Below are 25,597 nucleotides of genomic sequence, written 5' to 3' on the forward strand. Positions count from 1 at the left end.
AGGGTCATAAGCTTCTCCTTCAAAGGAGACTTCTTTAGTACTACCGGATGCATCTTGCAATCCAGTCAGATTCTGAGAAATCATATTGACTTGCTGAGTCAATATTTTATTCTGAGCCAATATGACATTCAAAGTATCAACCTCAAGAACTTCTTTCTTCTGAGTCATCCCATTATTCACAGGATTTCTTTCAGAAGTATACATGAACTGGTTATTTGCAACAATTTCAATGAGTTCCTAGGCATCTGTAGGTGTTTTCTTCAGATGAAGAGATCCACCAGCAGAGTGGTCCAATGATATCTTGGACAATTCAGACAGACCATCATAGAATATACATAAGATGCTCCATTCTGAAAGCATGTCAGAAGGACACCTTCTGATCAATTGCTTGTATCTTTCCCAAGCTTCATAGAGGGATTCACCTTCCTTTTGTCTGAAGGTTTGGACTTCCACTCTAAGCTTACTCAATTTTTGAGGTGGAAAGAATTTGGCCAAGAAAGCATTGACCAACTTTTTCCAAGAGTTCAGGCTTTCTTTAGGTTGTGAGTCCAACCATGTCCTAGCTCTGTCTCTTACAGCAAAGGGGAAAAGCATAAGTCTGTAGACATCAGGATTAGCCCCGTTGGTCTTAACAGTGTCACAGATTTGCAAGAATTTAGCTAAGAACTGATGAGGATCTTCCAATGGAAGTCCATGAAACTTGCAATTCTGCTGTATTAGAGAAACTAATTGAGGCTTAAGCTCAAAGTTGTTTGCTCCAATTGCAGGAATTGAGATGCTTCTTCCATAGAAGTCAGAAGTTGGTGCAGTAAAGTCACCAAGCATCTTCCTTGCATCTCCACCATTGTTATTGGGTTCGGCTGCCATGTTTTCTTCTTTTTCGAAAATTTCTGTAAGGTCCTCTCTAGAGTGTTGTGCTTTAGCTTCTCTTAGCTTCCTCTTCAGAGTCCTTTTAGGTTCAGGATCAACTTCAACAAGAATGTTCTTATCCTTGTTCCTGCTCATATGAAAAAGAAGAGAACAGAAAAGAAGAGGAATTCTCTATGTCACAGTATAGAGATTCCTTTATGTGAGTAGAAGAATAGAAGAATGGAGGCAGGGAGAGAATAAGAAGAATTCAAACACAGAGAGAGGGGGAGGGTTCGAATTATGACTAGAAGAGAAGTGTTAGTAAATAAATAAAATAAATAGAAAGAGATGAGAGAGAGAGAGAGAGAATTCGAATATTAATTATAAGAAAAGAAAAATATTTTTGTTTTTATTTTAATTATTGGCTAGTATTCAAAAAGATTAAAAGAAATAAAATAAAATTACAATTTAATTAAAAAGAATTTTGAAAAAGTGGTTAGTAATTTCAAAAATTAGAAAGAGAAAAGTAGTCAGGTGGTTTTGAAAAAGATAAGAAATAGTAAACTTTTAAAATTAAAACAAAAAGTCAAGTAGTTAATTGAAAAAGATTTGAAAATAAGTTTTGAAAAGATAAGAAGTTAGAAAAAGATTTGAAATTAAGTTTTGAAAGGATATGATTGACATTTATTTTGAAAAAGATTTGAAAAGAAAATTAAAAAGATTTGATTTTTAAAATTAAAGTTAATGACTTGACTAACAAGAAACTAAAAGATATGATTCTAGAATTTAAAGATTGAACCTTTCTTAACAGGAAAGTAACAAATTTGAAATTTTTGAATCAAAATATTAAATGTTAGCAAAGATTTCGAAAATATGAAGTAAAAATAAGAAAAAGATTTTGAAAATAAATTTTAAAATTTTCGAAAATATTAAGAAAGAAATTAAAAAGATTTGATTTTTGAAAAAGATTTGAAAAAATAAAGTTTTTAAATTGAAATTTTGACTTGACTAATAAGAAACAACTAAATTTTAAAAAATTTTTGACCAAGTCAACCCAAAATTTCGAATTTTATGAGTAAAATAAGGGAAAGATATTATTTTTGATTTTTTTGAATTAATTGAGGAAAGAGAAAAACAACAAAATGACACAAGACATAAGAATTTAAGATCAAAACAAATAATGCATGCAAGAATACTTTGAATGTCAAGATGAACACCAAGAACACTTTGAAGATCATGATGAATATTAAGAACATATTTTTGAAAATTTTTAAGAAAAGAAACACATGCAAGACACCAAACTTAGAAATTTTTAATGTTTAGACACTATGAATTCGAAAATGCACAAGAAAAACAAGAAAAGACACAAAACAAGAAAATTTAAAGATGAAACAAGAAAAATCATCAAGAACAACTTGAAGATCAATGAAGAACACAATGCATATATTTTCGACAATTAAAGAAAAATTAAAACATGCAATTGACACCAAACTTAAAATTTGACACAAGACTCAAACAAGAAACACAAAATTTTTGGTTTTTATGGTTTTATTAAATTTTTTTGTATTTTTCGAAAATTATTTTGGAAAAAGAAAATAAAGAAATTCAAAATTTTTAATAAGAATTCCAGGAATCGTGCAATGTTAGTCTAAAGCTTCGGTCCAAAAGAATTAGACATGGCCAAATGGCCAGCCAAGCTTTAGCATAACAATTACATACAACAATCCAATGAATATGATATGTTAAAGCTTCGGTCCAAGAGATTAGACATGGCTTAATAGCCAGCCAAGCTTTAACATACCATCATGAAGCTCGAAGGTGGAATTCATTCTTGAAAATTTTGATAAATTTTTAGAAAACTAAATATATTTTTCTTTTTTCTTTGAATGATTTTTTGAAAATAAAAATAAAAAGGAACTTAAACATAAAATAAAATTACCCAATCTAAGCAACAAGATGAACCGTCAGTTGTTCAAACTCGAACAATCCCCGGCAACGGCGCCAAAAACTTGGTGTGGGAAATCGTGATTCACACTTTTCACAACTCCGCACAACTAACCAGCACGTGCAATGGGTCGTTGATAAATCACTATTTCATGGTTTATCTTGTGCTTAATTGAGTGATTTTTATCAACTCTTTACCCACTTATTCATACTATTTGCATGGTTTTACATTTGCCTTCCTAATTATGTGCTTTGATTGAAAACATGTTTTCTATGGTTTTAAATTACTTATTATTAATCCTCTCTTATTACCATTAGATGCCTTGATATGTGTGTTAAGTGATTTCAGAGATTACAGGGCAGGAATGACTCAGAGGATGGAAAGGAAGCATGCAAAAGTGGAAGGAATACAAGAAGTTGAAGGAACTGCAAAGCTGTCCAGCCTAACCTCTTTGCACTCAAACGGCTATAACTTTAGCTACAAAGATCCAAATGATGCGGTTCCAGTTGCGTTGGAAAGCTAACGTCCGGAGCTTCGATTTGATATATAATATGCCATAGTTGCCCTGACGCTAGGTGACGCGAACGCGTGATCCACACGGACGCATCACAGTGATGAAAAATCAGCGTGGTAGATTTCTCCTCTAGCGATTTCTGGGCTGTTTTCGACCCAGTTTGCGGCCCAGAAAACACAGATTAGAGGCTATAAAGTGGGGGAATGCATCCATTCATGAACAAGCTTTTCATATTCACAATTTTAGGATTTAGATGTAGTTTTTAGAGAGAGAGGTTAGGATTAGGATTTAGGATTTCTCTTAGTTTTAGGAGTGCCTCTCAATCCCAGGTTCAATGTTCTTTTACTTTATATTTAACTCTTACTTTCAGATACTTTAATGCTTATATTAGTTATGTTGCCTATCTGGTTTATGCTACATTCATGTTATGATTTTCTTAATTAATATTATTTGAGGTATTTCAGATTTAAGATTGCTTTGCGTTATTTATATTGATGCTTTTAATTTAATTTAGAATTTTCCCTCTTGGCTTTGGTTGAGTCATTGGAGACACTTGAGTTATCAAACTCATTGTTGATTGAAAATTGGAATTCTTCAAGAATTAATTCGAGTTCCAATAACTCTAACTTTTCTCAAGGAAAGACTAGGATCTGAGGAATAAAAATTAATTCATCCACTTAAATTACCTTTACAGTTAGAGGTTAACAAAGTGGGAGAAAAATCCAATTCTCATCACAATTGATAAGGATAACTAAGATAGGACTTTCAGTTCTTATACCTTGCCAAGAGCTTTGTTATTTATTATTTTAACGACTTGTTATCTTACTTTACTTGCTCTTTCTTTCCAAAACCCCCAATTTACAAAACTCATAACCAATAATAAGAACATACCTCCCTGCAATTTCTTGAGAAGACGACCCGAGGTTTAAATACTCGGTTATCAATTTTAAAGGGGTTTGTTACTTGTGACAACCAAAACTTTTGTAAGAAAGGTTGATTGCTTGGTTTAGTAACTATACTTGCAACGAGAGTTTACTATAACCTCTAAACCATCAATCTTCCAAGTTCTTTCAGTCGTCCAAGTAATACCTTACGTGAGTAAGGGTCGATCCCACGGAGATTGTCGGCTTGAAGCAAGCAATGGTCATCTTGTAAATCTGAGTCAGGTGGATTCAAATGGTTATGACGTTTTGATAATTAAAAGATAAATAAAACAGAAAATAAGATAAAGGTACTTATGTAATTCATTGGTGGGAATTTCAGATAAGCGTTTGGAGATGCTTTGTTGCTTCTGAACCTCTGCTTTCCTATTGTCTTCTTCCAATCATGCGTGCTCCCTTCCATGGCAAGCTGTAGGATCCTCTCGGATGAAAAATACCAGGTACGATCTCTGCACGGGTAATCAACTGTCGGATTTCTCGTCTCGGATGAAAAATACCATGTACAGCTACCGAACGGCTAATCATCTGTCGGTTCTCGCTAGCATCGGAATAGGATCTTTATATCCTTTTGCACACTGTCACTGCACCCAACATTCGCAAGTTTAAAGCTCGTCACAGTCATCCCTTCCCAGATCCTACTCGAAATACCACAAATAAGGTTTAGACTTTCCGGATCTTAAGAATGCTGCCAATGGTTCTAGCCTATACCACGAAGATACTAATCTCATGGACTCGGTCTGTGTATTATATACCCAAGAGAATATACTCTGGCTATCGTCCAATGACTACGTTGAACATCATGTAGACTGCTTGTGGTTGTCAGGCATGCGGATCTTGGCTAAGCGAGTAACGAAGATAGTGGGTGATTGTCATGGGTCACCCCTTTATTTTGACATAACTGAATTAAGTACAAGAGTATATCTTGGAGAAGAAGTAGGCGTGAATTGAAAGAAAAACAATAGTACTTGCATTAATTCATGAAGAACAGCAAAGGTCCACACCTTAATCTATGGGGTGTAGAAACTCCACCGTAGAAAATACATAAGTAAAAAGAGGTCTAGGCATGGCTGTGAGGCCAGCCTCCAAACGTGAACAATAGGGTTTCCAAGTGTCAAAGTCTGTAAAGATGATCAAAAGTCCGAATACAATAGTAAAAAGTGCTATTTATACTAAACTAGTTACTAGGGTTTACAGAAAATAAGTAACTAAGTGCAGGTAGTGCAAAAATCCATTTTCGGGGCCCACTTGGTGTGTGCTTGGGCTGAGCATTGAAGCTTTCATGTGCATAGGCCATTCTTGGAGTTAAACGCCAACTTGGGTGCCAGTTTAGGCGTTTAACTCCAGTTTTGGTGCCAGTTCTGGCGTTTAACGCCAGAAAGTTTTTGTCTAGCGTTTAATGCCAGTTTGGGCCATCAAATCTCAGGCAAAGTATGGACTATTATATATTGTTGAAAAGTGCAGGATGTCTACTTTCCAACGCAATTCAGAGCGCGCCAATTGGGCTTTTGTAGCTCCAGAAAATCCACTTCGAGTGCAGGAGGGTCTGAATCCAACAGCATGTGCAGTCCTTTCTCAGCCTCTGAATCAGATTTTTTATCAGGTCCCTCAGTTTCAACCAGAAAATACCTGAAATCACAGAAAAACACACAAACTCATAGTAAAGTCCAGAAATGTGATTTTTGCATAAAAACTAATAAAAATATAATAAAAAGTAACTAAAACATACTAAAAACTATATAAAAATAATGCCAAAAAGGGTATAAATTATCCGCTCATCAGAGAAGAATTGAAACAGCTTAAAGAGCTATGAGGATCCAAACTAAGTGCTTTCCACTCATTGCTCAATCCTTGGCCATTCACCCCTATTATAGAGGAGTGAAGCTTCCAGGGATTGAAATCTTGCATCAGCACCTTATTTGTCTTCTTCTCCAAAAATCAGAATCAACAGCGGTGTTCAGAGGAGAGAGAGGGCAGAAGCAGTGACATGTAACCATACCTTTCTCTTTCATCCTTTTTTATCTTGCTTCTTGAATATGAGTTGTGCATCCTTACTTTGGCCCCAAGTTTGTTTCTTGACCATTGATAAGCAGCAAAGCACCATTGACTTTACTTTCTTCATTTTTCTAGAATGGTGCTTGTGACATAGAGGATTTCTTCAACGTTCCTTGGTGAAGCACAAATAGAAAAACAATCTTTTTGTTATTTTCTTTTCTGATGGGATCCTCCCTTTTGCTATAGCCCCTTTTACCTTCTCTTCTTTCTTGAATTTAGAAACTAGCTTTTTGTTCTTCTTTTTGTCCTAGCTCCAGAACTTTTCCATTCTTTCTTTTTGTTTCAGAGTGATGTGATGTGAAAGAGAGAAAAGAGAGAGAAGAGAGAGTTTTGGTTTTAGTGGTATAGAGTGTTCAAATAAAATGAATTCAAATGAAACGAAATTCAAGTTTAGGAGAGTAAGTTTTGGTTATAGACCACCATATGGGCTTAGGTTTGATCACAGGACACTTTCTTTCTTTCCTTATGATTTCTTTTCTGATAAAAAACATTTGTGAAAGCTTTTGTTCAAGGTGAACCAATACTTGGGCTTTATGACCTTGTTTGTGTGTGTGGGCCGGATGCTATATGGCTTGTGTCATTTCTTCTTGGGCCAGTTTTATTTAAATTAATTCCTGCACACTAAATACAACCAATTACACAAATAATTTGACAATAACCCAATAATATTTTGTCATAATCTTAATCATAGTTTAGTCTCTAAACTCAATAGCTTGAAAACTCTTTCTCACTACTTTTTGATTTAACTAGGAATAACGTTTCAAAGAGTGTGCGACACTTTATGATTTTCGATTGCTCTAATTTGAATAAGTGACATAAAATTTGGATTATAAAACTTTTGGAAATCATTCTTTCTTCTAAGTTTCAATTGTTTGGGACTAGTTTAAATAAGTGACATATAATTCAACCTAAGGACTCTTCTTGAATCTTATTTGAAATAAAATCAGAATTGCGCTTCACCTCTTTTCTTAAATAATTGACTAGGGAATTTGCAATTAATTAGGTTAAAGAGAAATTGAATTGGAAAAAAAATGGAATTTGATTATTTATGATTTGTCGTGATTGATCTCTGCATGCCTCAAATAAATGAACATAAGGATTATTTTCCTAGAGAATGAACATCTCTGAAAACTTAACATCCTCACCATCATTATCTTCACATTCACTGTTTGCTTTTTATTGCTCTCTGATCACTCGTTTACTTTAATTCCTCACTCTTCTATTTATTTGATTTGTCTAATTAGAATAGTCAATTAATCATTGTTTCTTAGTCCTTTAATACTTGTGGGAACGATGACTCACTCACCGTGATATTACTTGATATGATTCGGTGCACTTGCCGAGTTGTGGTTTTTAAAAATTTCGTCGAATTTTTTCATTCATCGCTAATTACTGTTGAAATATTTCTACTGGAAATTTTTACTGTTGGATTTTTTTTCAAGTAAATTCGACGGTAATATATTATTAATTAATAATTGAGTAGGATATTGATATTGTTCTATATTCTTCTTATCAACTATCTGTTCATACGACAAAATTATATATGTTAAACATGAGAAAAATTAGTCAAACTTAAATAAATAGATCATTTCATAGTTTGATGGCCTCTTAATAAAAACAACAATATTGTTTTTTCTTACAACTGGATACAAGTCTGTGTTAAATTCTTAATACAGTATAGCCTTGCCTAAGAAAACTTGAATAAAAAAAATTATTCTTTGAGATACCTCTTTTTTGCAAAAACCTCAGTTTAGGAACCTTTTTGGTTTGTGCTAAGTAGCAAATGAATTCAATCTAGCTTTCTAGTGTCTATATTTTCTAACTACATAACATTATTTAGTGGTAGTACAATAAAAAATAATGAAATTACCAATTTCATATATGTTACACATGACTTCGTAATGAAATATATTCATGAAATACATTCTAAGATTTGGATTGACAACTAACAAATTTAGAAAAATACTTAAACATGAACTACTTCAAATGATAGCATAGGCATCACTAGTCCTAAGCTGAAGCTAAATAGAAAGAACAATAACAAAAAAGCACCACCTAAGTTTTAAAAAACTAAAAGAATACTAATAACTAATGGTATTTCTAAGTCTTCCTGATATGATCATGATCATTTTCAAAGTGAAAATTCAATTATACAAAGAAACTAACCACACCAACCTCAATCCTAGTTAAAATTCTCAAAACCTCAAACTAAATTGTGATAAACCCTTAACAATACATCAACAATGTTTTTAATGCAAACTCAAGTAATAAACCCTTAACAATACAGAAACAATCACTTTCATTCTTCATAATATCAGAACAATAAATAGAAATTATAATAATAAACACAAAATAATCAAAATAAAATTCAAAATTAGAATTATAAACAAAATTTCAAATACAAAATCATCAAAATGGAATTAAAAAAATCCCCATTGTTGTTGCATTTTGTTTGTGATGTTATTGTATGACTTTGGCATTTTTATATATTGTTAGTTCATTTCGTTTGTGATGTTATTGTATGACTTTGTGATCCAGACATTCTAACTAAAATAGTTAACAACAACAAACATATTATTTTCTCATCGCCCACTTTACATCTTTGTATAATTTTTTGCACATCTTTGCAACTCTGTTAAAAGCGGATGGAGTAAATCGATTAACGCTCCGACGTGGAGGATCAAGTCTAAGGTTGTAGCCTTTTTCTTTTTCGCTTGTGGTTGTACCTATCAAAATACAACATATTCAATGACCAACTAATCAAACAAAATAGACTATCAGGTAGTATTCTATCAAAATGATCATTCCAAGAAATTACTTTACCTACACTAAGTGCTGGATCATCGCGACGGTCTTCATCATTTTGACCGCCTGGCTCATCATCATCATCGTCATCATCATCTTCATCCTCATTCTCATCCTCATCCGGATGGTCTACCAGGTAGTCATCAGCCTCATCGTCAACTGCCTTATTGCTCTCCTAAATTAGACCCATCGGAATACACCATGGGTTCCCGTTCTGTATGATCTCTCCCATGGCATCATCACTCCTACTCGAGTCGTCAAATAGTCTACCTCTGAAATTTTCAGAGGAAGTGTGAGGTCAAGGTCTCGAATCCAAGGACCTTTTACTTGAAGCAATACCACTCAGGTGCGCCCTCAAGTTAGTAAAAATGTCTCCGTAATTACCTGAATGTGAGTGACTTGGCACTGGAACCATGAAAGTAGCTGGCTAAACAAACCTTGATCCCCTGATTCAAACTGTGGGACGCTCCAATATTGTAGATGTAATGGGACTGATGGTGTAAACTAATCCGGAGAATGCGTGTCAGGAATATATAGTGTAAAATATTCAGGCTCTTGTTGTGCTTGTGTCTGTGAATGTGGTGGTGCTGGTGGTGGTGGTTGCTCTTGTTGATTCTCCTGATTATGCACTAAATTTCTCTCCTGATTTACTTGAAATACGAGGTCTGATAAATGCAAGTGGACACTATATGTACCTCGATACCAATGCATGTAAATTTTCAAAGGATGATGTGAAGGCACTAGGGGCTCAGCAAGAACATGACTTACCGATTCGTCCATTACATCACCCAAAAAGAGTGGGTTCTGGACCAATCTTGATTCTTGGGTCCTGTCAGTGCTTTGCCATATTTTTCACCTAGATCCAACTCTTGATGAGAAATGCCCTAGGTCAAACCAATTTTTCTCTTCAATTTATCGGATGCATGCCACTCAATGCATTTGAAAGGTATCAGCGGCACCATGGCACTCCATATAATCGAATGTTAGCGGATGTCAACAGGAATCACGTCTGGCTCAATGCGACCGATTGCATAAGCCTCCCAAATAAACTAGACACATTGAAAGTAAAAAAGGATTACACACCAAATAATAATATGGATAAACAAAAACAGATACTTATTTATTACAACATACTTGTCCTTCTTGCAGATCATCCAACAACCTCCTAAGGTGAGCAAGAGAATGAAATCTGTAAGGCCAATCAGTAAGCTCCTAGTTACGCCACTTGACATCAGACAATTTGTTAATTAACTTTTATTGATCAAATTTAAAATACAATGTGCTGCACTTTTTCAAAGCAAATAGTAATTAATTTTACCTGTTTACAATTAGAAAGAGTCGAGGACTTCCAGGAATCAACGCAAGAAATAGTAGACGGATCCAAGCCCAGGTAAGCAAAAGTGTCAGTGGACCATCGATCTCTTTGCAGCCAACACGAGATACTCTACACAATACTTTATACAGGTGTGCCAGGCATGCTGATCCCCAACTAAATTGTATGATCCCAGTGAAGTCACGAAACAAAGCAGAAAATTCCAGTGCACCACTGTCCCAGACTTGTCTCCAAATAGAATGGTCCCAAATAATAACAATATATGGCACTTGACGTACCTCTGAATGTGAATATCATCAGTCAACACTAAACGATCTTTCAGTCTTTAAAATCACATCAATTTTATGAAACTTCCTCTACAATCTGGCTTTCTAGGTGCAACACCAAACTGGTGTAAGCATTCGGCCTCTAAGGCCTTATAATTACTAAAGGTCGGTCTTGTAATTGGAAGACCATTTGTTGGAAGACCAAGAATTATTGCCACGTCCTCTAATGTCACAGCACACTCACTAACTGAAAATAGAATGTGTGAGTCTCAGGGCGCCATTTCTCAATCAGCGCATTAGCCAATGCTGACTAACATTGAATTACTCTAATCTAAAAAATGTGATAAAATTAGTCTACCGTAAATGTCCCTCCACACTTTGATTGTACGGATCCGGCGGCATTAAGTGGTTACATATCAACATCCGTGAACTCTACAAAACGTAGCCATATATCACATTAAACAAAAATAACTATATTTAATTAACAAATTAAATTAACAATATCTCATTTTCATTATCACATAACTAGTAAAATATAATCTTATTAACAAATATATTATTGACAACTTGAAATATGCTAAATCTATTTTACAAAATATCCATATTTATATTTATTAGCTTCTAATAATAATTAATAAACCTTAAATGAATCTAAAATATAAATCTAATTATTATTAGATACATTAAAACTATATTTTCTAATGTCTAAAACCTATTCATTTTATAATAATAATAATTCTTATTCATTATTTTCTATTTATATAACCAGAATAATTTTAAAAAATATTAACACGCACGCACGCGCACGCACACATTATTATTTAAATTTCACTAAATTTATTCACAATAGATCACAATTTAAAAAAACACCATTGTTAACCCAATATTAAAAATAAAAATGTGCACAACCACAAGTCGTTAATCTTTAATTAAATATCTAAATAATATATTCATAACAATAATAATTAATTCAATATATATATATATATATATATATATATATATATAATCTTAATAATTATTAATATAATATTTCTACTCATCTCTAACATTATCATTATTATTTTTATTAAATCAAAATATTTGATAATAAAAACTTACACAATTAAGATGATGAAGATATTAACAATGTGAAATTTTAGACGTTTAATTTCTTATATTTTTTGTCTCCTTGACATTGTTCAAATTTTGATTGTGGCAATTTTTTCTTCCTCTACTGAATTTATGCAGCAACAATAGAAGAAGAGAAGAAAAAAATGGGATTGAGAGTGGTCTGGAAAATGAGGCACGAGTGAGAGTGAAAGAAATAATTGAGGGAGTGTGTTATGGAAATACAAGCAGAGAGAGTCAACAATCTGAGAATGGAAAATGCTGCATAGAGGATGTGTGGCTTACAGTACGAAAATCGGATTTATAATCATTAGATTTTATTAAGTAAGAATAAAAAATCTTATAAAAAAAGAGTATTGATAGACTTTATAAATATATAATATATTAGTGCATACATAAATAAATATATCTTAATACATAATATTTTAAAAATGACAATTATATTTTCTTCCTTTAAAATAAATAAACATAAAGTATATAAATACATACAACAATATTTTTTATTTATTAATATTAGTTATTAAATTATTATGCATTATTATTTTTAATTATAAAATATAAAATAAGTAATTTAATTATTTTATATTACTTGAAAATATTTAGATTATTTGTTAAAAAAATAAAAAATATCGTAGTAGTTAATTTTGTTAAAAATATATTATTATATAAAATTATTTTATCCAAATATTTATAAACATATATTTTATTTCAAATATGATATATAATACATCAAAATGTTGATTTTTTTATTTTTTATATTTTAAACAAATATTTTTGAATTTCTTTACTTAAACTCTTAAAAAATAGAAATAAAAATTAAACATTACTTTTACTTTTTTAAATATAGATAAAAAATTATCTCTACAAAAAGCAAAATCTATGGAATAATATAAATTAAATGCACTGTTAAAAAAAAACGAAAAGTTTATCTTTGAAAATTTTGAAAAATATACTCCACTACTCATTACTCTTTATTTGTGATTCTGGTTAAATGCAATTTTATTTAAAATATAGAAATTTAGGTAATTATAAATTTATTTATTAATTAAATTAAATTTTGATATTTTGACAATGCAAAATAATTTTATATGTGCATTTAATTATATAACACTATATGATCAAAATAAATATCTTTTATATTAATCACGTGAATGGTCATCCAAAATAATAAATATAATTAAACGATTATATAAAATATTAATTAAATTTTTAATATATTAAAATTAAATTCTATTAATTATTAAAAGTATAAGTGTATAACAGATAATTCAATGATAAACAGTAGTATGTAGAATATGGGAGTTTAAAATTTTGTAATAATAAATAAAGTATCTAATATTATATATATTATATATATTAAGTAAATTTAAAATTAAGTTTTATGTAATTAAAAGACTAATAAAAACTTATTTATATTGATAGTTTATAGTATCACTTTTGAGTTTTTTAATTATATTAATATTTGTAGTTTATCCTTATGATCATGGTTCTGAAAATCGAACCGGACCGGCCGGTTCAACCAAAATAATCGGGAACCGGTCATCTAGCCGGTCTGGGTAAAGTCAGAAATCGTCTAACAAAAAATCGGTAAAAAAATCGGTCGAACCGGCGGTTAACCAGTAAACCAGGAGAACCGTCCGGTTTTTAGCGATTTTTTGGTTTAGTTACTCCTTCCAAAACGGTGCCGTTTTGAGCCCTTTAGAAAAAAAAAAAAAAACACCTAAATAGCTACCCGATGCCCAGTCCCCCTAGTCCCTAGTCCCACTCATCTCTTCTCTCTGAAAATTCAAAGAAAGACAAAGAAAAGAACCCTAGCGGCGTAGCCCCCCAGCCTGGAACCCGTAGCCACCGCAACCTCCACAGCCACCACAACCTCCACAGCCACTGCATCCCTGCAGCCCTGCAGCCACCACAGCCCCGCAGGCCCCACAGCCACCGCATCTCCTCTCTTCTGTTCGAGCTCTTTCTCTGTATTCGCCGGTGTCGCCGTCTCTTCTGTCGCCGCCGTCACTCCCCTTCCTCTTTGCCGCCGGTAAGCTCTACCCTTCCTCTTGTTCATAATTTTCTGTGGAGTTTGTTGATTTTGTTGTGGAGTTTGTTGATTTTAGTTTTACCGTGAAGTTTACTGAGTTAATTTGTTCATAATTTTGCTGTGAAGTTTCCTGATTTTATTGTGGAGTTTGCTGATTTTAGTTTTATGGTGGAGTTTGTTGATTATTTTGCTGATTTTAGTTTTTTTTTTGTTGTACATTGAAGATGGAGCAATCACAAAGAGTTAATTATATGAATTAATTAGTCTGTATTCTTGATTTGAATTCTGAATTATATGAATTAATCATTCTAAAAGTTGGATTTTGGATTTTGTATATAATTTGTAATTTGGATTTCAGAATTTTGGATTCGGATAAGCTTCTTTAGCCATGACAAATTTCTTACCCAATTCAATCAATCATGGCATTGTGGAATATGATTGTACATGCTCACACATGTTCTGTCTCAAAGAGATTGTTTTCTAGAATGGTCACATTATATGATCATCATCATTTGCCAGAAAAGATGATTGAGGTATATTTTTATTGTACTATTAATCTTACTATACCTTGATGCAAGTTGTTCAGCAATTATAAGGTTAATTCTTCTATGCTTTGACATGGAGCTATCATGTTTGTAAGTTAGATATTTTGCAGACATGGAGGAGTTGCAGGTAAAACCTGATGAAGATACGGTCAGACGAGTGGCAAATGTCTTTAGAAAACTTGGCCAAGAAGAAAAGAGTAAATTGGTTACAAAACGATATGGGCTCAAGTGGAAATATATTCACTTTATTGGTGAACGGGTTAATGTTAGAACAGAAGCTTGGGAAGAAGAAGGTCCATCTAGAAGTTGAAATTGGTGTATTCCAAATTGTCAATGAAGACACCAGTACACCACCACATTCTATTACCTGGGATCTGCTGTTGTTGCCGATTATATTGTTACATTCCTAATGCTGCTGTATTAGAGGTTCACTAGTTTGGTTTCTTAACATGTTTAGAGCTTAGCAGCTAACCAATCAGGGGAGGAAAAAATTATTAGTGCTTCTGGTTTCATTGTAGAAAAAAAATTATATTATGCATTAAGAACAAATTGTATCCACCATGATTATCTCTCTAATTTTTGGTTCATTGTTATGAGTTTTTATAATTGTGCAGTTGTAATTTTGTCCGTGTTTAACTAGTATACATTAGTCAACCAAACCTTATTAATAAATTTTTTAAGAAAATTACTAATATCAAATTTTGAGGTATAATACTTTTTAGTCTCATGTTGAAGTATAACTCTAAAATTATTTTTATATTAAAATTTTTTGACTTAGAAATTATTGAATTTAAATATTTAAAATTATATATTAAATTTTTAATAATTTTATTTAATATTTAATTAAACTGATTGAACTCCGGTTGAATTCGGTCGAACCATTGAACCAATGAACCAGTTGTCTCATCGGTTCATTGACCACTTCGGTTTTCGCAACCTTGCTTATGATGCATCCATGATCCAACACAATAATTTAGTCGGTATAGTGATGTGACATTGGAGGTCTGCCAAAAAAGGCCACCAAAAAAGAAAAAGAAAAAAAAAAACGAGCCACCACCAATAATTGAAAACTTGTCAGCTATCTTAATGAGTTTATGCATTATATTATGGAAAAGAGAAAATGACCGATAATAAAATGTTATTTTCACAAGCGTATTTTCAAAGTCATCTCTTATATAATATTGAGAGACGAGATAAGTTATTATATACCAATGCAAATTACACCTCGTGGTTTAATGTTATTAGATTAATATTTTCATGATTATTTTCTATAACCTTATCTAGCAGGATATATAACATGTTGAACATTATAGGCCATTAAGAAGACGCCAAAAAAAAAAAAAAAACACAAAAAAATTATAGGTGATTAACGAAGATGGAGAGTGAAGAAGCAGAAGGCACAATAGTGAAGATGATCAATAATTGTGATGATAGGATGAGTGAACTGAAGGCATTTGATGACACAAAAGGCGGTGTTAAGGCTCTTGTTGATGGAGGTGTTACAAAGATTCCAACTATGTTTTATCATCCACTTGATAAATTCCCAAATTCCTCCAACACAGAGCACAGCCTGATTCCTGTCATAGATCTTGAAGGTGTTGCCAAAGATCCAATCACACGCCAACAAGTTATTTCAAGAATAAGGGAAGCATCTGAGACATGGGGTTTCTTCCAAGTGGTAAATCATGGCATCCCTGGGAGTGTTCTTGAGGAGATGAAAGAGGGGATTAAAAGGTTCTTTGAACAAGATGTTGAGGTTAAGAAAGAGGTTTATAGCCGTGATAATACGAAGCCATTTTTTTATAATAGTAATTTTGATCTTTATACTTCATCAGCACTCAATTGGAGAGATTCTTTTGGATGCCAAATAGTTCCTCTGATTGGCAAACCTCAAGACTTGCCAGAAGTATGCAGGTATATTTATGTTCATATTCTTTCATTTATATGCATACTGTTTCAAATTTTTTACCCTTGAGATCTTGGTATGTTTAATTAGGATGTGTTTGGAACTAAAAATAAAGTTATACACACAGCAATAGAATCCAATACAAACATATATATGTTCAGAGAGAGTATACGGAGGTGGAGACATTTATTTGTGTTTTCGGATATTGAATTGATATATTTTGTGTTTTTGTACTACAACAAAAATTATTTTGTTCGACAAATTTCCAGTGACAATAATATAATAATATAATGATAACTGTATGTCTTATTTAATTTATGTTTTTGTGACAATTATATATTTACAGTTATTACTATATGTTATAATGACAATTATATATTTTTTGCGGATACTAAAAAAGTTGTCGCTAAAATTTTTAGCGACAAAGTATAAGACGGCTAATATCTTAGCAGCTATTTTTATTGCCACTAAAAACAAAATAAATAACCACTAAAAATAATTTTTGATAGTTTTATTGATAGAAAGAAGATAAAAATATTAGTAAAGGACACAATTTTTTTAATTTTTTATTATTTATATTAATTTTTTATAATTATATTTTTTATTATTATATTTTTTTTTTAAAATATAATAAAAATAAATTAAACTTTCATAGTTTATTTTTTATATTTATTTTATTATTAAACAAAATATAAAAATATTAATTTTTTTTATTTTTTGTGTCTTATTTTTAATGTTCTATTTTATTATGTTCTGCATAGTTAGTTAGACAAAGAAATTAAATAAGGACATTAATTTAAATCCTATATCTATTTCCTTACTTATTGATCATGTCATTTTTTTGTAGGGATATACTTTTAGAGTATGGGAATAATGTTATGAAATTAGGAATCACACTCTTTGAATTACTTTCAGAATCTCTAAATCTGCATTCAAATTATCTAAGAGACATGAAATTGGGTTGTACTGATCAAATTAGTTGTGCCGGCCATTACTACCCCCCTTGCCCGGAGCCAGAACTCACTATGGGAACCACCAAACATTCTGATGGCGCTTTTCTTACTGTGCTTCTCCAAGACCATATTGGTGGCCTCCAAATTCTTCATAACGACAAATGGATTGATGTACACCCTGTGCCTGAAACTTTAGTGGTTAATATTGGTGATCTTCTCCAGGTAAGTTCTTTATTGTTCTTTTTGCATATGGTATTTTAGGTAGCGTTTGGTGGAGAGACAGAGACGAAAAGACTGAGACTGAGTAAGAGACAGTGATTGAAATAAATCTCAGTATTCTGTTTGATGCAGAATGGGAGACAGGAATTGAAACAAGAATGAAACTTTAATTTAATTTGCACAAATGGTGAAATTGGAATTAATTAATTGAAATGAAAGTATTTTCGGTATAAAATGTTATTAAAGTTTCAGTTTCCATCTCTAAAAATTTCAGTCTCTTGTGTCCCTACTTTTTGAAGGTACTGAAATACTGAAATTTTAGAGACAGAGACAGAAATTTTAGTATCAGTCTCTGAACTAACAAACACAATACTGAGTCTCAATCTTTCAGTCTCTGTCTCAGTACCTCAAAACAAACACTACCTTATAGCGTAAAATGCATTATACCAACACAAATATTCGATACGATATTTAGCATATCTTTGAGTCGTTGTTAAACTAATAAAATAAAAAATAACTAAATAATACGTATCAAACAAGTACCTTTTTTTTGTCAAATACTAAGATGTTTTGAACGAGAAAGTACAAAGATCGACTTTCAAATAATTAATATTAGTCAACTTTTTTTTTTTTGTAAAATTATTTCTTTTAATTTTTATTTTTAGAAAATTTAGAATTTTAGATTGAAATTTGGAATATAAAATTTAAAATTTAAAATTTAAAATTTTGACCGATGTTGATCGAAAAAAGTTAACTCTCAATATGAACTCGTTTCAAAAACATAAATATCATACTCTATTTAATGTGTTCATGCTTCATATTTATGTAACAGTTGTTGTGGATGTTGTTTACATCTGTTGCCTGTTACCTACATATGTATGGTAGAAAAAAGGCATTAACATTGTTATTAAGACATAGTACTAAATTAAGAATGTCTACTGCGTTTGTATGTGCTTTTCGTGCTTTATATTTACTATTAGGAGTTAACTACTAAATTGATTCTCAAAAACTTTAGGGACTGAAAAAATGACACCTCAAAGAAGTTATTGATAAAAAAAATTCTTAAATTCTTATTTACAAAAATTCTGACAAAGATAATCAAATGCATCTATTCTGTTAGTCACTTCAAGATTTTTCATTAATAAAAACGATAGTAGTTGACATTTGATAACTTTTTATCAAATTTTAAAATTATTTAGGGATCTTTTTATCAATAAGGTCTTTTGGATACTATTTTGGCAATACCTAAATCTTTTAAATACGGATTTGGTAGTTAACTCTTATTGTTAATCTTATATTTATCAATAAACAAATTTTTTCCGTGATTCCAGTTCTAAGTTCAAACATATGTTGTTACTTTATATCAATAAAAAGCTCAAAATGCATGAAAAGATTTGCATAATTTGGTACTGCACAAGTACTTAAGCTAATTTGTTTTTTTTTTTTTTTCAATTGTAGCTACTAACGAATGACAGATTTAAAAGTGTTCAACATAGAGTGTTGGCAAATAGAAATGATTCAAGAGTATCTATTGCATCTTTTTTTGGCTATAACAGTCTCGCTCCATTAACAAAGCTCGTCAGTCCGATAAAAGAATTATTATCTGAAGACAATCCTCCGAAATTTAAAGAAACCACAGTTGCAGAGTATGCAGCCTACTTTAAAGCCAAAGGCCTTGGAAACAATCCTCTTCAAGACTTTAGAATTTAAGTTGAGAATTTCGGAATAGAGGTGCCTTGGTTTGGTTAGCACTTAGCAATATAATTGAAACTGAATAATATATATATGTTGGAAGTATTGATTACATTTAAAAAACAAAAGGTTGTATAAATATGAATCCTAGTTCTTGGACTACAGATTTATGGGCATCTCACAACCACATCTATTCTATTAGAGGTATAGTTTTTAGTTAAAAATTTTCTTGGTTATTATATAAAATAATAATCACTATATATTTGTCTGATAAATTACTACATAAGCATAATAGAGTCTGATTTTATTGCTCATCATCTCAATAAAAAACGTTTAGATATATTATAACTATTCTTATATATTCAAAAGATGCTAAGCAAAAGTTTAGATATTTTCCAATGGTCTATGGTTTTCATCGACTGAAATTTCATTTTATCCAGCTATGGTTTCTTCTTTTTTTTTTTTAATATCTGCGTATTTAAAAAGGTCGCACCATTTTTTATCGGCAGTCTACAACACCAAAAATCCCAAAAAAATTGAGAGGAAGAACAATTACAAAACCAACAAGAATTTGAGAAATAAGACACAATCAATTTGTAATAATTTAACCAACTCACGTTATAGTTAGGACATCCATAAAATGATCTCTCTAAATTGGAATCCGTCCCAGACTACTGAAGAATAGGATGCAGCCCACAACCGCACCAATGCGGAACCTTCTCACCTCTGTCACGGTGTGCGTTCTTCACCCAGCCACCATACAAACGAGCTCTGCTAGAACTACCTGAGCCTTGGCTGCTGCTCCTCAATATCCTTCTCAACTTTTGGAGATACTACTATAATTTGGGGAAATTGGGGCTGCGCTAGGTTTTATGTTCAAATTGTAAGGGGTTAAATTGATGCCTTAAAAAAGTTGGCCACGTTATCTAACCGTTACAGTGCCAGGTGTCATTTAAAATTGCCTGGTCAGTTTTTCGGTGATGAAAAACGACGGAAGGGCCAAATTGAGACACGGGTCAAAATTTCAGGGTACAATTTAAGTCAATTGAAAGTTTGAGGGCTAAATTACGTCGAGGGTCAAATTTCAGCGGCCATTTTGAGTATTAACTCATGTAAAACAAGAGAAAACAGAAACAAAGTATTGACTCGGCTAAAGGTATGAACACACCAGATGACTTTTTTGCAAAATTGATGAAGGGAATTGGAGGAATGAATTCAGTTATTACTGTAAAGAACATGCTGGTCTTATCCCTTTATGAATTGAATGGCCATTTAATAATTGAATGATTTTTTCTAGTGATTCATATCTAAACAATGACAATCAATTTGGGTTAATTTAGTGATTAATTTATTAGTCTATTTTAGTAAGTGTTAGAAATTCAAAACTTATCATTTTGTGCATTTAGCAATTTATTAACCAGTAACAAATTCTTAAATGAAGTTTAGATCCGCAACAAATTAATCTTTAATTTATCATGTTGATAATACCATAAAAAAACTGTTACTTGAGTTAGTATATCAGTTAACCATACATGTAATGTAGTTAGTTTAACAGCTATCTGTACATAACTGATGTGTAAAATCTTCTCATAATAAACAAAATTCATATCTAGACAACAAATTTTTTTAAATCAAACACACATGTTATTCTTCGAGTCAGAGTCTTCTTTACCTCTTCTACTCTTATCAGCTTCATCTATTGCTTCAACTTCATTCTCCACAATCCAAATTAAACGCACTAAACCTAAAATGTATGCTAGGCCACCAATGATCATTGTTGGCAAGAAACCATCAATCCTGAACTCAATACTCTAAGAGAAAATAAGACTTGGACCCTTATCACACTCCCTAATAAGAAGAAGGCAGTGGAATATAAGTGGGTGTTCTAGTTAAAATTGAAATATGATGGCTCTATTGAACCTTACAAAGTAAGGCTAGTTGCTTAAAGATTTACTCAAATAGCAGGTATTGACTATTTTAAAATTTACAGTGCAGTTATTAAAATGAACACACTCAGGATCATCTTATCAATAGTAGCATCAAAAGGTTAGTTCGTTCATCAACTAGACGTGAACACTTCCTTCTTACATGGTGATTTACCTGAGGAAGTATACATGAAGCCACCTCTAGATTTGACCCTGCTGATACGAGCCATATCGTCGGTTAGAAAATCGAAGGAATGAAAATCGCGTTGTAGGTATAGTCCCAACCGACAAAATGGCCCGCAATCAAAGTTTAGAAGAAGAATGTCACTCAAATCAAATAACTGGGAGTTTTACTTTCCAAGTCATTTTTTCTCGGACTAGCAATCATGTGCGCGCAAATTTGGTTGTGAAATTGGGGGTTTCCAAGCATAGAATGGAAATTAAAGAGCTAGCAATTAAAGGAACTAAACAAGGGAATAACAAGAATGAAAATTAACAAACAAGTAACGCAATAAAGTTAACAAGCAAGAACAAGAATAACTAACAAGCTATCACTAAATCAAAAGAACAATCAATACAAATTAAAGAGAATTAAAGCAACAAACTCATGCAAATGGAGTTCAATGCATAAAAGGACTTTGACTTGAAATTGAGAGTTAAGGGATCATTTCCTTGTCATAACCACAACTATGGCAATTACAATGAGTTAATGTCACTTCATCAACTCTAACATCGAGGATAAGTCAAATAAGCATAATTGGTCTTAATACACAAATCCTAACTAACTTACTAATTAACTTAGTAAAAAGCTAGCGTTAATGGAAACAAGAGTCAACTAACAACCTAAAATTACCACTAAATGTTGGACATTATTGACTCTAGGATCCTAGGTACTCAAATCCCAAGCTAAAGAGTGAAAATCTACTTCATATTCATAATTGACATTTTCACAAACACTTGATGGGCATAGTAGCAAAACATAGTGAAAGTGTAAAAGATACTTGAAACTATAACTAATCAATGAACAAAAACAATCAAACATATATAAACCATAAAACATCAAATTCATCAACAAAAAACTCAAAGATTCACAAGTAATTAAACTAAACAAAGTAGCTTCTATTATAAAAAAAATGTAGCAAATGTAGTATATTTAAAGAGAAAGTTGGTTAAAGACTACCTATAATGGAATCAAGCAAATATCCAAGATCAAAATATAAATTAGCTATTTCTACTATAAACACTAAATAAATCCTAAGAGAGAATTGAGAAAAAAATTCTAAGAGAAAACTAACCTAAAAACTATTCTCAGTTACTATAATGAAGTATGTATGTGTCCTAAGGTGTTTTCCCCTTCGATTAGCTTCAGCACTCCAAATTTGGGCCAAAAAGGACCCCAAAATCGCGAGCTATGTGACTTTTTAAGTGAGTCACGCGTTAGGACTTGTGTGTATGTACAGGGTTGTGTGCATACGCACACTGGCTAAATCTTCACTTGTGCTTATGCATAGGAAGGTGTGCATACGCATACAGCAGTGTCTTCTTCTCCTTTGTTTCTTCATGAAATCTCTCACTTTGTATGTTTTTCTTCCACTTATCCCAAGTCATCTTTGCCTATTGAACTTGAAATCACTCAACAAAATATATCATGGCATCGAATAGAATAAAAGTGGAATTAAATTGATTAACTAAAGCACAAAAAGTATGTTTTCACAATTATGTGCAATTTAGAGAGAAATCACAAGAGTATGCTATTCAAATGAATAAATATGAGTTTATGTGATGAAATCTACTCAATTCAAGCCAAAATTAATCATCAAATATGGACTCATCACCTGCCTTCACTAGATTTGGTATGCAAGTTGGACAGATCTTTGTATGGCTTAAAGCAGGCTAGCAGGCAATGAAATACCAAGTTGTGCACCACTCTCATTGATGTTGAATACACTCAGTCAAGGAATGATTATAGCCTTTTTACAAAATTCAGCGATTCAAACTTCACAGCCATTCTCGTCTATATAGATGATTTAATCATGGATGGCAATGATATGATGGAAATACAGGAAATCAAAGATTACTTACATGATCTATTTCGTATCAAAGATATTGGTGAGTTAAAATTTTTTTTAGGACTAGAAATAGTTCAAAGCAAGAGGGAGATTGCAGCATGTCAAAGAAAGTATTGACTCGATCTACTTAGAGACTATGGATTGATGGAAGCTAAAGCAGTTTCAACTCTTATGGACTATACAATCAAACTGGCCAGGGATTTTGGAACTCATCTCAACTCCAGCTCAGAGTAAAGAAGATTGGTAGCAAGATTACTCTACATAACAAACACACGACTAGATATAGGTTATGCAATAGGGAGATTGAGTCAATTTTTAGACTGTGATACTGACAAGCACTTTAGGGCTACTATAAGAGTGCTTAGATATTTGAAAACAAATCTTGCACTGGCCTAATGTTTTCATCTTAGACAGATTTGGGGCCATGTGATTTTTCGAATAGCGATTGGGGAGCATGCTCAGACACAAGAAGATCAATGTTTGGGTACTATTTATTCATGAGAACATCAATCGTGTCATAAAAAAGTAAGAAGTGAAACACGGTCACAGTTTCATTATGCGAGGTTGAAAATATAGAGCTCTAGCTATGACAACCCGTACGTGAGGCACAAAGAATTACATACATTTTGGAGGATTTGCAGATCAAATTAGAGAAATCAATTGCTATTTACTGCGATAGTCAATCAGCCTTTCATGTATGTAGCAAATCCTATGTTCCACGAAAGGATGAAGCACATAGAAATAGATTGTCATGTTGTTAGAAATAAATGGCAAGAATAAATGATAAACTATTATCAGTCTCCACAATAAATCAAACAGCTGACATATTGACTAAAGCACTAGCTCCTAATATGTTTCAAAAATGTCATGGCAAGTTTAGAATATTAAATAAAAATGATTCCGATTTGAAAAGGGCTTATTTGAGTTAGTGATGGTAATCAGTGGCTAAAAGAATAGGGGGTTGAATCTTAGCCCCTTTTTTGCTGAATCTCAATCTCTGATTTTTCAAACAAACTTTAGGAGATATTTCCGCTTTTGTCTCGTGTCGATTTGAGAAACACTTTTGTTTTGTCTCGTGCCGAGTTGAGAGACACTTTTATTTTTGTCTGCTAATTAACAGAAATAGAGAAAGGAGTAGATAAGAAGAATTGACACCAGATATTTCCTGGTTCAGCCACTAGGTGCAATGTGGCCTACATCTAGTCTCCATCAAAACAATGATGGAATTTCACTATCTCTTTTTCAAGATTACAAACACCAATTTCTTTTCCTAGGATCTACCCAATCCTATCTGGGACAAATCCAGATTCTAAACCCAATCTGAATTTGACTTGGACACAAACCAAGCTTTCAACAGCAAAGTGCTCACCCAACTTGCAAGGGACTAGGACTCACCCTAACTTTTAACTGCAAAGTGCTAACCTGGTGTGCGAAATCATGATCATTCTATTCCTTGGTAACGGCGCTAAAAACTCAATACGCACGTTCATGATCTTATATCTGTTTCACAACTTCGTACAACTAACCAGCATGTGCACTGGGTCGTCCAAGTAATAAACCTTACGTGAGTAAGGGTCGATCCCACGGAGATTATCGGCTTGAAGCAAGCTATGGTTACCTTGTAGATCTCAGTCAGGCGGATTAAATTATTTTAAGAAATTATAGTGGATGAAAATAAATAAAATATAGAATAGGATAGTGGTACTTATGTAATTTATTGGTGAGAATTTCAGATAAGCGTATAGAGATGCTTTCGTTCCTCTGATCTCTGCTTTCCTGTTGTTTTCATCCAATCAATCCAACTCCTTTCCATGGCAAGCTTTATGTAGGGCATCACCGTTGTCAATGGCTACTTCACATCCTCTCTGTGAAAATGGTCCAATGCGCTGTCACTGCATGGCTAATCATCTGTCGATTCTCGATCATACTGGAATAGGATTTACTATCCTTTTGTGTCTGTCACTACGCCCAGCACTCGCGAGTTTGAAGCTCGTCACAGCCATCCCTTCCCAGATCCTACTCGGAATACCACAGACAAGGTTTAGACTTTCCGGATCTCAGGAATGGCCATCCATGGGTTCTAACTTATACCACGAAGATACTAATAACTCGGACCTGGTCCCCTGTATTAGATATCCAAGAGATATCCATTCAATCTAAGGTAGAACGAAAGTGGTTGTCAGGCACGCGTTCATAAGTTGAGAATGATGATGACTGTCACGATCATCACATCCATCATATTGAAGTGCGAATGAATATCTTAGAAGCGAAATAAGTTGAATTGAATAGAAAAACAGTAGTACTTTATATTAATCCTTGAGGAACAGCAGAGCTCCACACCTTAATCTATGGTGTGTAGAAACTCTACCGTTGAAAATACATAAGTGATAAGGTCCAAGCATGGCCGAATGGCCAGCCCCCAAAACATGATCAAAGGACCA

At 32.6% G+C, this 25,597-nt stretch overlaps 1 protein-coding gene and 1 non-coding gene across 3 annotated transcripts; both read left to right on the forward strand.

The window, feature by feature from the left end:
* The first annotated feature begins 354 nt into the window (after positions 1-354).
* LOC148547751 (small nucleolar RNA R71) lies at positions 355-462 on the forward strand. The gene has a single exon (XR_015898230.1). It is a non-coding gene; the product is annotated as a small nucleolar RNA R71 (small nucleolar RNA).
* A 15,041-nt stretch (positions 463-15,503) lies between these two features.
* On the forward strand, positions 15,504-19,386 carry LOC107613673 (1-aminocyclopropane-1-carboxylate oxidase homolog 1). Of its 2 annotated transcripts, none has more exons than XM_016315774.3 (3): positions 15,504-16,306; positions 17,146-17,473; positions 18,929-19,386. In XM_016315774.3, exons 1-3 carry the CDS (start codon positions 15,768-15,770, stop codon positions 19,178-19,180), a joined length of 1,119 nt encoding a protein of 372 aa, XP_016171260.1. In that variant the 5' UTR covers positions 15,504-15,767; the 3' UTR covers positions 19,181-19,386. The 2 variants fall into 2 exon arrangements, with proteins under 2 accessions (XP_016171260.1, XP_016171261.1); XM_016315775.3 differs by having other exon boundaries at positions 15,603-16,306; positions 17,278-17,473.
* The last annotated feature ends 6,211 nt before the right edge of the window (positions 19,387-25,597 follow it).

This window comes from Arachis ipaensis, chromosome B8, assembly GCF_059453495.1.
Source record: "Arachis ipaensis isolate K30076 ecotype BB chromosome B8, ASM5945349v1, whole genome shotgun sequence".
Taxonomy (NCBI): domain Eukaryota; kingdom Viridiplantae; phylum Streptophyta; class Magnoliopsida; order Fabales; family Fabaceae; genus Arachis; species Arachis ipaensis.